We start from the raw sequence: 12,677 nt of genomic DNA, 5'->3' as shown, positions 1-12,677 counted from the left end.
TGAGTTTTTAAAAGATTTTGTTTTTACTTCATGTGCTCCCTACATGATATGTGTATCCTGTGTATGTTTCGTGCATTCTCAGGCCTGAAGAGGGAGCTGGATTCCTCTGGAGCCAGAATTATAGAGAACCATGTGGGTGCTGGGTACCAGAGTCCTACAGTGCCTGGCTCTGATTTGGTTTTGTTTCTGTTTTGTTTTTTTGTTTGATGTTTGTTTGTTTGTTTGTTTGTTTTGAGACAAGATATCACTACACGCAGTCTGAGTCTTGAACTTGGGATTATGTGTCTCAGTCACTAGGATCACAGGCCTCCACACCCAGCAGAAATATACAGCTCTTTTGTGGCCCCGGCTTCTCAGCAACGAGGAGCTCCCTAAAGCGAAAGGCCAGATGTAATTGATCCTGTGGTACCGGGGCCCAACGGAGCACCTCCCCTATAACAGAAGGAACACAGGCTAGGTGAGCGTGTTCGTGGGTGATGCGTGCACAAATGGATGAACGTAGGAAAAGAAGATAACCCAAAAAGTAAGTGTGTAGACGAATGGGCGGGCTGCTGAAGGCTGGAGGGAATATAGGATGAGCCAAGGTATATAGCTCTATGAGTGGATGGATGGATGGATGGATGGATGGATGGATGGATGGATGGATGGACGGACAGACAGATGGATGGATGGATGATGGCTGAATGGACGGATGGACAAACGATGGATGGATGGATGGATGGATGGATGGATGGACGGACGGACAGATGGACAGATGGACAGATGGATGGATGATGGATGGACAGATGGATGGATGATGGATGGACAGATGGATGGATGATGGATGGACAGATGGATGGATCATGGATGGATAGATGGATGGATGATGGATGGATAGATGGATGGATGAACAGACAACGGATGGATGGACAGATGATGGCTAGACAGATGGATGGACGAATGATGGATGGACAGATGCATGGATGAATGATGGATGGAGGATGGATGGATGGATGGACAGATGATGGCTAGACGGATGGATAGACAAATGATGGATGGATGGATGATAGATGGACATATGGACAGGATCTATGAGCAGAGGGAAGAGGAAACTGGGTGGGCCGGGTATGCTGCTGGATAAGTAGGTGGACAGAAGGATGAGTAGGTGAGTTAAAAAGACAGATGGACAGAAACAGGGTGGAGCAATGGTTAGAGGACCTTGGCCTCAGATGACATGGCTAACACAAAAAGTCCTAGTCCTGACTCCAGGTCCCTCCTGCTTGGGGTGAGACTCTCCATAAGTTAAGCGTAACATCTGAACCTCTCTTTCCACAGCAGGAAAAGTCATGTTGGGAGAGCACTGGGTTCGACTAGCCTGTTTGATTAGATTCTAACAGCCTCATTCTGGCCGCGTCGACTTGCTTTCCTACCCCTTCCCATCCGTCCTACTCTGACTAAGAGATAAACGTACACTTGCCACTCAGTCCCTAGACCAGTGCAGGTGAAGCCTCACCATCATGTAAGTGGGCTCTCAACTCCTCAGTTCCTCCTGACCTCAGGCATGGCCTTCTTCAGGCTCACCCAGTCACAGATACACCATGCTAGCTGAACCATGTCTGGGAGCCCTGCAGTGGACAGGAAGCCTCCAGTTCCGCTGCCTTCACACTAGTATGACCTTGGCTCACCCCTACCCACCTCTCTGCTCCGCCCTACCCAGATCTTCACCCTAAGAAGACATAGTTTTAAGCAGCCTCATCCTGGTCAGGTCCTGTTTCGAAGCATCTTGTTTTTAAATTATTATCAACCACACAAACTATTTATTATGTAACACAGATTCATGTTCTGGTTTTATTAATCACACACAGGAAAGCCAGCTGAAAGGAATGTGCCCAGCACCAGTTCCCAAGTGGAGCATTCCCTCCAAGTGGAAAGAGGAAGGCAAGCTGTACGGGAGGTATGGCAGGCCTTGAGATTCTTGCCCTAACTGGCCTCAGCATCTCCTACCCGCAGCATTCCTCAACTCCCTCAGCGCTGCAGGAGACCAGACCCGCCTCTTTGCTCCGGTAAAGACCAGGGCCTGTGTCCCGTGAGATGCTGACCTAACCTCTGGGACCAGCACAGCTCCTGTTCTTGGTCTTTCAAAGTCTGTCATTCCCTCTCTGGTCCCTGAGTCAGAGTCCGGGGGTGTGAGGGCTGTTAGAAACAGGTTTCAGTTGCTAGGACGCCCTCTGCTCTATGGCACACCTCAGCCTAAGGCCCAGACAAGAAGTTCTGCCCAGAGCACCAGGATGGACATTGTGGCTGAGGTCAGAGGGAGGCCACTATTGCTCCTATACCCTCCCAAAAGGCAGCCCAGCAGGGCCCTCACCATATGTCCATAAATGTAACTCCCAATCACCTAGGAACTTTTGAACCCTACTCCCTTGTTTCATCTATGATATCTATGGCCCCGTTAAGGGGGTCCTGTGGCTGCTAGAGAGCCTCCAGCCCCATCACCCCCACATTGGCTGCTCTGTGACCCTCTCCTTTCCCTGTGACCTTGACACACCCCCACTCACCTCTCCGCCTTGCCCAGCTCTTGATCTTGTCCCTAAAACATCTGTTTGGTCATCTCCTACTACAAGACACTTCTTTACCTTGACCCTAAGGACAGGTGACTAGACTCATGCCAGCACTCCAGCTTTGACAACTCCTCACAAAGCTAACCGCTTATGGGTAGTAGCCCTTGTGGGTAACGACATCCTAGAAACATACTAAACACTGGCCCCCACCTCCTAGGATTGCTAGGAGATGTCCACAGCTTCATTCACATAAAAATGCTAAAAAATCATGTCTGGCGCTGCTCAAATACAGAAGAAGTTGGCAACCGGCATAGTTCTAGAATGCTGGGCTGGATCTCTACAAACACGAGGAACCCATCTGCGAACTACCCAGAGAATTCAACCTCAACAACACCTTTGCTTTGAAGCCCTTTAGCCCCCCCCCCTTTTTTTTGCTTCCTCAGTCAGGCTAACTCTGGATCCCCCCCCCATCTCAGTGGCTTGTGCACCACAGGGCCAGGGGTACACGTGCCGTAACCACTGACAGCCAACACAAGGTCCGGCTTGAAACAAAACGGTTCCTCTTGGATTCTGACTCCAACTCAAACCCCTCTCCTTCCCCAGCTTCAGACCAAGGTTCCTGGACCCACAGCTCTCGGCACCTTACCCCACCCTTAGGGAGAGCGTTAGACAAGCGCCTATTCAACAGGTGTGCAGCCCCCCACCCCTGTCCTTCACTCTGTCCTGTTGGAAGTAGGCCCCCAAACCTCCGAAATCATTTCCACCTGGATGCCACACCTCCACAGGCAGCGAATGAGTGCAACCAGCCCCTTCTGTTCTCCCAGCCACCAATGAAGCCACGTACGAAAGAAAGCAAGGCACCTAGCCAGCAGTAGGTCGGTAACTGAGTTCCTGGATAACCTAGGCACCCATCAAGTTTGACACAGAACCACCTGACTGGGGGCTCCCATGGGAAACTGCCAACTTAGGGTAGAGGTCACCATAACCCAGGACCCAAACTCTCTGTATACAGAAAGGGGCACTGGTACCCTGATCCAGACATACCACTGAGAATCACCCCCAGAGTTCATTTATCCTTCCCACTCTCTGGGCTGGAAATAAGATAATCGATCTTGTGGCTTCCCAGAATCCCCAAGGGCTCAATGAAAGAGTATACCCCAGACAGGAAACCAGCCCACACAGGGACCAGCCACTGTCTTCACCGGCACCTAAAGGGATCCTCTTAGAAGTCCAGGCATTCAGCAAGATTGGACCACAGTTCCTCTGCAGCCCCAGGAGCTGCAACCCTCACCTCACATCCTGTAATAACAGAAGCCGTCCTTCACCAGCTGCCCTCAGACCATACCAACCCCAGGTACCCTGAACCACTCCTTGGGGCCCAACTGGCCCCATTTCCTCTTAGCTGGCCCAGGCCTCCTGCTCTGCCCACTTGGACAATCTGTCCACTTTGGAAAAACGCCTCTTTTCTCACACTGACCTCCTTACTGATGTGCCGGCCGCTCATGAATTGGGAGCTCCATGAACCTGGTATTTCCGTGAAGAACATACCAGACCGGGGGTCACCCTCACCGGAGACTCTTGTGCCAACTCAATACCATGAGTGTTTGCCTCCAGTCGGTATGGCCAAGGTTCTCCACTGTGAGGTTCACATACTCATGCTCCTAGGGACATATACACTTGCCTACCATGTACGTGTGCAAGTCTGAATGTATCTTGAGTGCACTTGAGTTTACTTCTCAGCCTTAGTGAAATGTCCAAATGTTGTTACCAAGAGGACCGGAGGGGGACTAGAAGCGCCTGCCCTGTTGGGAGGTTTCTGAGCAAACACCAGGGTCACTTACCATGCCGTGTGTCATACTGTCGCATCTGCACTTCCTCCACACAGTCAGCTGGGAACCAGCCTGTACGGCCCTTCACGGTTCCCTCCCAGAAACCGCCCTCCCCAATGCTGAGCACTAGGGAAAGAAGCCAGACAGGTTGTCAGGGCAAAGGAAGACAGCAGGGTACCCACTTCCCTGCCACCTGAGGCTCGGGTTTTGTCCACGACCCTGACCCTTGCTCTCTTTCCAAACCAACATCCCTCTTAGCATTTTCCCTGGGGGGTGGGGGTGGGGGGTTCTGGAATCCACACAGAAGAGAACTGAACAGATGGCCTCGGCAAAGGATGGACATGTGGGAGACAGACAGACACAGATGGGCACACTCGAAGAGGACAGAGGCAGAAACCCCGGGCCATACTCTTACTCCTGCCCACAGTGACCACTTCCCCCCAACCATGGTATCGGACATCCACCCCAGAGTCACTGCCCGGAGCTCAGGGTCACTTCGAGGCAGCCAGTGGAACAAGCCACATTATAGACCAGGAGGGCTGGTCTCCACAACTATTTCCACCTCACAGACAGAGCGCCCAAGGTAGGAACCCAATAATGGCAGAGAGGCCCATGCCTGGGGGAGTTGAGGGGGAGGGCTTGTCTTCCCCATCCATGGAAGAAATGTGTGCTGTCACAGGCAACCCCAACTGTTACAGATCTCCCGAAGATGGCAAGCCCCCCTCACCTGTATCCCAAGGATTGCCAATGAAGAAGCCCCAAAAGTGACAGGAACCCTACAAGGTGTGGGAGCTCTGAAACGGGTTAGGGTCCTTCCAACGCAAGGACCCAGTTGTCGTTGGCCCCCATCGTAACAAGAACCGCCCCAAAAGAGCCAAGCCTCTACCATGACAGCGCTAGAGCTTCATGCCAGGAGCCCATAAAACCAGGGCCAGAGACGGAGACTCCGGTACAGCAGCTTGCTGTAATGACCCAGGGACACCCCAAACACGGAGACCCCCAAATGGCAATGAAATAGGCCGCGTGCCCCGGGGCCCGCCCCCCAAGCCGGCTCGCGCCCCTCACCCCGCCCGCGCCCCTCACCCTTCACGGCCTCGCCGCGGTGCAGCGGGATCTCGCCCTCGCCCTGCGGGCTGTGCGCCTTCACAGCGATGAACTTGCGGCCGGGGACGGCACTGTAAAGTTTCCGCTTCGGGCCCCGGGGCGGCGGCGCGGGGGGCGCGGGAGACGCCGGGCCGGGGCCGGGCGCGGGGCCGGATCCGCCGGGCCCGCTGGGGCTGTAGACGAACACGTAGGTGACGGACGCGATGCCGGGGGGCAGCGGGCACGCGAAGCCGGCGCCCGGGGCCTCCATGGCGCACGGCCCGGCCCCGCCGCCGGCCTCACCGCAGCCGCCGCCGCAGCGCCCACCGCCCGCCCGCCGCCCGCCCGCCCGCCGGGGGCCCGGCCCGGGGCCGCTCCATGGGCCGCGCCGCCGCGCCCGGCCCGCTCCCGCCAGCGCACGAGCCGCGCCCGCTCAGGGCTCGGGGGCCGCGGGGCTGCGCTCCCGGGCGCGCCGGGCTCGCTCCATGCCACGGCCGCTCCGCGCCCCGCCTCCTCCGCCAGCTCCTCCCTCTGCGGGCGGCGGCGGCCGGCGCGCCCTGAGTCCGCGGTGCCCCCCGCAGACCCCACGCGGGCGGCTGGAAAGAAACAACGAGAGCCAGAGGTGGGCGCACTGGGGAACGGCGGGCAGAACTGCCAGGTAGGAGCTGGAGAAGGGCTGGCACCCAGGCTTCGGGTCCCAGGGAAGGGCAGGCGGGGCGCAGTGGTCTGGCCTCACACCCTGACCAGCAACATGCATTGGGAGCCCCAATTCTCCGGCCTCTGGGGCTGTCTCCTGTCGTCTTAGCCACCAGCCCCTACCCCTATGCTCATTCTATATTGACCACCTTCCCATACCACTCACTTCTCGGGCTTAGGTATAGAGTCTGAGGTCTTGATCTTCCCTTCTACCCAAAAGCCTGCTTGGGCTCCCTAGTACCCAGACAGGCCAAATTCAACTGCCAATGACCAGTCTCTCTGAGACTTAGAGATATGTTATGCTGTTCCCACCACCTAAGCAATTGTGCCCCTTCCCTTTTGGCCAGAGATTAAGTTACTGCCTCGGCTTCAAATTTGCCCTTGTAGGCTCCACTGTGGTGCCGGGGCCAGAACCTGCAGACCATATTTCTGGGCTCTATGCCAGGCTCAGCCAACAGGGAGCAACAAGAAGCCACTGCAGCCCCACCAGGGTCCAGGAATCAATCTCTCTCTCTCTCTCTCTCTCTCTCTCTCTCTCTCTCTCTCTCATTTTTATTTTAACAGGCAATCTCTGCCAGAGGGGTCTCTTCCTTCTCAGCACACCTAACATGCTCGGCCACATCCTGACTGGCAGACCACTGTCACAACAGGTAAGCCTCCTTAACCTGTATCACAACTCATCTAAGTGCTTCTCAGCCAGGAGCCCAGATGGCTACCTCCTTAGAACCAGTCAGGAGCCCTGCTGTGAGATGGGAAAGTAGGTAGAGGTGGGGTGCCAGAGGCAAGACGTGTGCAGGCACGTGCATGTGTGCACACACATGCGCGCTTGTGCACACACACACACACACACACACACAGAGGCACTGCAGTCACCTAATAAACATATGGAGAGGAAATAATTCTGCCCTCCCAAAGAGCAGATGAACTGGAGAACCTAGACTAGAGGAGTTTAGAGTCTGTGCCAGCTGCCAGTGTAAACAGACACAAATGAAAGGGACCTGTGACAGCCACACAGCTCCACTCGCACACAGCCCTCTTGGCAAACTGCAACATCCCAGGATGCGTTCTTCCAGCCACCGACCCATTCAGTTCTTAGAAAACCCAAAGGGGCCCTGCCAAAGCTGCATGGGAGAAATGTGAATTTTTTTTTTTTGGAACCGGACAGACAACCTTGGGGGTCCAGTAAGTCCACAGCCTGGAAATTGGACTGCACAGGCAGGGGGATAATGCAGAAGGAAGAGCTTTCCTGCATGCTAGCTACATCAAAGGCCTTCTACCAAACACCTGTACCCACGAAAGCCGATTCCCCCTCTCCGTGACTTTAAGCGAGTCTCTGACCCAACCTGGACATGGGGGGCGGGGGCGGGGGACCCCAGCCTGTACAACGGTGTTGACAGGCCCGGCCTAAGTGACAGACATTAACGAAGTGGCACGCATTTGCTGCTCAGCCCAGTGGGTACATCCACCCGTAGGGCTATCGGAGCTGTCTGACACTGAAAAACAAGCAGCTTATGTAACGCTTTCATCCAACAGGCTTCCAAACACCTTCTCTATACCTGGCTCTGGGGAAACGGCAGGAAGCAAGAAAGATAGCTCCAGACCTCAAGGCTCCAGGAACTTAGTACAGCCAGTGGTCAACATAGGCAGTGCACAAGGGTCCAAGAAGATTACCCCTCACAGGTACCCCAGGGGGGCTTCTCAAAGGAAAGGCCTTACACTGTACTGGTAGAGGAACCAGCTGGTAGAGGCCACCCTTAAGCCTACAGAGACTGAGGCTCTGTTCTTTTTCCAACTCTAGATTATAAGGAAGCCAGTACTACAAATATCCTGATTTCTCAGCGTCCCGGAACTCAAGGGGGAGGTTAAGAGTACTATTAGTATACAGGGTTGGGCAGGGGGCGGGAGGGTGTTGCTGGAGGGGGGGGGGGGCAGCCATATCTCTCACCTGTAGGCTTTGAGCCTAAACAGAAAGACATTCCCAACCAATTTACCACCAGTTTTCATGCTTTGGTGAGCGTCCTAACCACAAGTGGATTACCTAAAGCTCCCTCGGCTGCCCTTCGAGCCTTAGAGCGAGCCCCAGCTTCTTCCAGAGATCAACCTGAGTAAAACCGTCAAGGAGTTCCACCTCCAGCCCCAGCCCATCACCGCACAGGTACCATGTAGTACCTTTCCTCCCTGCCTTCCAGCTCAGGTTTGTCATAGCCTTTCCAGGCCCTCCTACCTGATCTTGCTGTGGCCGCCCCTGCCTGCTGAGGGACCGCTGATGTCGTTCTCCTGCTCACCATCCCTGTCCCGGTCTTTCTCCTCCTGAAGCCTCTGGAGCAGCAGTTGGTGAGGGAGGCTTCGGAGAGTGGGCCCGGGAGAAGCTGCGGGCTGGTCACCCTTCAGGTTGATATCACTGGCTGAGCGCTGTAAGGGCCGAGGGGATGCCAAGCCACTCGGGCCAGCCAGACGTCGTCGCTTTGCATAGCTGGGGGTTTCCCTGAATGGTACTGGAGGAGAGGGGCAGGAGTGAGACTCGAGGTTCATTGATTTTTTTTTGAGATTTTATAATTACATTTCTCCTTTCCCTCCCTCCAAACCATCCCGTATTCCTTTCCTTGCTCTCTTTCAAATCCATGGCCTCTGTTGCTTTGTTCTTACAAGCATGTACGTATGTGCACGAGTATGAACGGCTGGGCAGATATAACGTTACTTGTATGGATGACTTCAGGGCTGGCCAATTAGTGTGTGCTTCTCTGGAGAAGACGGTGTCTCCCACTCCCAGCATGCCTCCCTCAGTTGCCTGCAGATCAGGTGCAGGGCAACTGATCTTCTAAAACTAAAATACTGGGCCAGAAGATAGTGCAGTCCTTGAAGTGTTTTTGTGTGCAAAACTAGGAACCTGAATCCAATCCCCACCACCCACGTAAAAAGCCAGGAATGTTGTCATGCACTTGTAATCCCAGTGCTGGGGATGTGAGACAGGCAGATAGATCCCCTAGGGCTCGCTGACCAGCCCGTCTAACATAATCCATGAGCCCTAAGCCCTACCAAGAGACCCTGTCTCCATAATCAATTTGGGGTAGCTCCTGAGGAAATATACCCAAGGTTGACCTCCGGCTTCAGCACACATATGCACACACTTACCTGCATATATGTAAATTTACACATACACACATGAATAAACGAATGTAAAGTGCGTTCTAGGAAGTGCCCCAATCCCAGGAAATCAGAACGGTTAACCACATTAATGAAGTCACCACTGGGTGACCACATCCTGCCCATGCTCCCTCCCACCCTAACCTCACAGATAGAAGCTTCCTCTTCTTCCCAACCAGCTAAGGCCTTGGAATGCCCAGATCTGCTGTCAGAACTTCCAATTTTCAAGCTTCGGGATAAAGCAGGCTACATGTGACAAATCCCATCAGACTATTGCTATATGAAACTATATACTATTGATTACAGCCTGGGAAACTAAAAAAGGCATTCTAGACCAGAGCCAGAAAACAGCCTAAAAAGAACCAGGCAGTAACAATTCCAGGTTCTGCAAACCACAGAGCCTGTCTCTGTCTCAAACTCTATCTCAGTAGCGTGAGAACTGCCACACATAGTGTGTAAACAAATGGGTTCACCTATGTTCCAATAAAACTTTATTTCAAAAACACATAACATATTGAACTGTATGTTGTTTAGAAGAGAACCACTTTAGACCCAAAGTCATAAATATATTGAGAATTAGAATATTTTTGTTTGTTTGCTTGTTGAATTCTGAGACAGGGTCTTACTATGAAGCTCTGGCTGTCCTGGAACTCACTAGGTAAACCAGGCTGGCCTCAAACCCACAGGATCTGTCTGCCTTTGAGTCCCGAGGACTAGCATTAGAGACATGTGACACTATGCCCGGCTAAAATTAGAATATCAATAATAATAACTCATGTAAATAGTAACCAAAAAACTGAGTAGAGACTAAATAAACTTTAAAAGGAAAAACAGTAAGCCTGGAAAGATATAGCGCATATAATAATATAGTAAAGTGCTTGATATACGTGCATGAATATCCCCAGCACCCACATAAGATCAGTGTCGTTGCCTGCACTTATCCAGAGCCGAGGAGGCAGAGACAGAAGATCTCTGGGACTGTCAGCCAGCCTAATCTAGTCAGCAAGCCAGTCCAATGAGAAACCATGATTCAACAAGCAAGATTCAGGATGGCTGCGAAGGAATACCACTGGAAGTTGACTAGATAGGCATACAAACACATCTGCACACAGACATGCACACACACACACACACACACACACACACACACACACGACAGATACATAGATAGATACTGATGTATAATGCATCTTTCTGACTTGTTACAGTAATTCATCAAGGTTAACAATTATTAATATATATGTATACACTAAAGATAATAAAAGCAAGACATCCAAAACCAAATACCATTGATTAAAAAAGAGAAATAGGCAGTTCCACCGTAATATCCAAAACCCTCAATACTCATTTCCAGTAATGAACAGAAGATCGAAGGAGATAGACGAGGTCATAGGAAGAAGACAATTAGACCTGACTAACACATCTAGGACACTTCACTTGACAGCAAACACCTACATTTAAAAAGCAGTAAGAAAGTAGAGATGTAGTTCAGTGGTAGCTTGTCTAGCATACCCGAGTGTCCAGTTCCAGTCCCAGTATTGAAAAAAAAAAAAGTAGAAAGACCCAAGCATAATGGGTCCATAATCCCAGCACTGAGGAAACAAAGAGGGAAGGTCACTGCAAGTTCAAGACCAGGCAGGACTTCCTAACAATAGTTTCTCAACAACAACAAAAGCATGGTGGCACACCCTTTAATCCCAGCACTGGAGGTAGGGACAGTTGGCTCTCTGTGAGTTAGAGGCCAGCCTGGTCTACAAAGTAAATCCCAGGACAGCCAGTTACCTGGAGAGAGGACCCTGGTTGAAAAAAAACCAAGTTGGGGGTGGGGGGTGGGGGTCAAACATTAGGAGCACTTGTTGCTATTGCAGAGGACCTGGGTTCAATTTCCACCACCACATCTCGAACTCTTCCGAAGAGACGAAGGGAAGAAGAAAACAAAAGCTTATCGGTATTACTGATACTCAAGCCAGATGCCAAGGATAAAGCTAAAGACTTCCGTAACCCATGTCAAGTATCAGTAGAACAAAGAGGGAAAACCAACGTCGCTATTTGAACTGATGCAGTTCAAACAGCTTAACCACCCTCCTTGACTCCAGGGAATCCAGAAGCCACCTTCTGGCTTTTGCTGGCAGGGTACACAGACATACATGCAGGCAAAATCTTCTTATACATAAATAATAAAGTAAAATAAACCAAGAAGTCAACACACTTTTAGCTGGACTGACTTTTTAAAAAGGATATGGAAAAGGAAAGCTAAAATCAGAAATGATTTAGGGCAGTGGCTCTCAGCCTTCCTAATGCTGGGGCCTCTAAGTATAGTTCCTCGTGTTGCGGTGAACCCCCAACTGTAAAATTATTTCCGTTTTTATTTCATTAACTGTAATTCCACTGCTGTTAGAGGAGTCATAATATAAATATCCGGTATGCTGATAGAAGACCCCTGTGAAAGGATTATTCGATACCCCCCAAAGGAGTTGTGACCCACAGATTGAGAATTGCTGGCTTAAGGTATTACAACCAATCTTTCAGAAGTAAAAATACAAGATGATATTATGAATAGTCATTTACCACCAAATTAGATAAGGTAGGAATTCTTTCTAAAAATCGACAAATCACAAAAGCTGACTGAAGAAGAAACAGGAAAGTCTAAACAGACCTGAAACAGGCAAAGAAGCTGAGAAATCGCAATCCTTCTTCCTACCAACGACAGAAAAGTGATAACAGATGGTATTACTACAGACACTTAAGAATCAACACCCATCCTTCTCAAACGCTTCCAACGAGACAGGAAAGGAGAAAACAATGTCTAGCTGGTTCTGTCTTACCGACACCCAAGCTAGGTACAGCTTTCCGAGGGCAGAGCCAAAGAAGTCAACAACCAACGTGGTGCCTCGAAAAACCAACGTCGATGGGTGAGCGGACGCAGAAAAAAAGCATCTGCTATCGTCGCACGTCCTTTAGTGACAGGACATCAGGAAACTATTAACGGGATGAAACTCGAACTCGATACATGAAAGGGGTCTTTATTTATAACCCACAGCTAACATCCCACTCGACGGGGAAAGACGAAAAGCTCTCTCCGAACATAAGGAGCAGTGCCAGGATGCCTGTTCTCCCTGCTGCTGCTCAGCATAGAGAAGTTCAAGCTAGGGCACTTAGGCAACAGAACCAAATAAGGCTGGGCAGGACAGCCGTGCTTTCAGTCACCGTGGTCAGGAGTTTGAGGCCAGCCGAGGCTATGTAGTGAGACTCCACCTCAAAGAAAGAAAAACAGGAAGGAAGGAAGGAAGGAAGGAAGGAAGGAAGGAAGGAAGGAAGGAAGGGAGGGAGGGAGGGAGGGAGGGAGGGAGGGAGGGAGGGAGAGAGAGGGGGGAGAATAAAAAAT

General features: G+C 51.5%; 1 protein-coding gene across 10 annotated transcripts in view; it reads right to left on the bottom strand.

Annotated features, from left to right (window-relative positions):
* The window catches only part of Shank3 (SH3 and multiple ankyrin repeat domains 3), a 70,301-nt gene that overhangs the window by 38,767 nt on the left and 18,857 nt on the right, over positions 1-12,677 (bottom strand). For all 10 annotated transcript variants that reach the window (XR_010053036.1, NM_021676.3, XM_063264179.1 and 7 more), the window contains 3 exon segments: positions 8,373-8,643; positions 5,453-5,646; positions 4,382-4,495 (listed from right to left, as the gene is read on the bottom strand). Coding sequence is in view for 9 of the 10 variants with exons in the window: in NM_021676.3 (NP_067708.2) it covers positions 4,382-4,495; positions 5,453-5,646; positions 8,373-8,643 (579 nt within the window). In the remaining variant the exon portion in view is untranslated.

This window comes from Rattus norvegicus, chromosome 7, assembly GCF_036323735.1.
Source record: "Rattus norvegicus strain BN/NHsdMcwi chromosome 7, GRCr8, whole genome shotgun sequence".
NCBI classification, from domain to species: Eukaryota; Metazoa; Chordata; class Mammalia; order Rodentia; family Muridae; genus Rattus; species Rattus norvegicus.
Note: the sequence above shows the minus strand (reverse complement) of the source record. Positions and strands in the feature narration are given on the sequence as shown.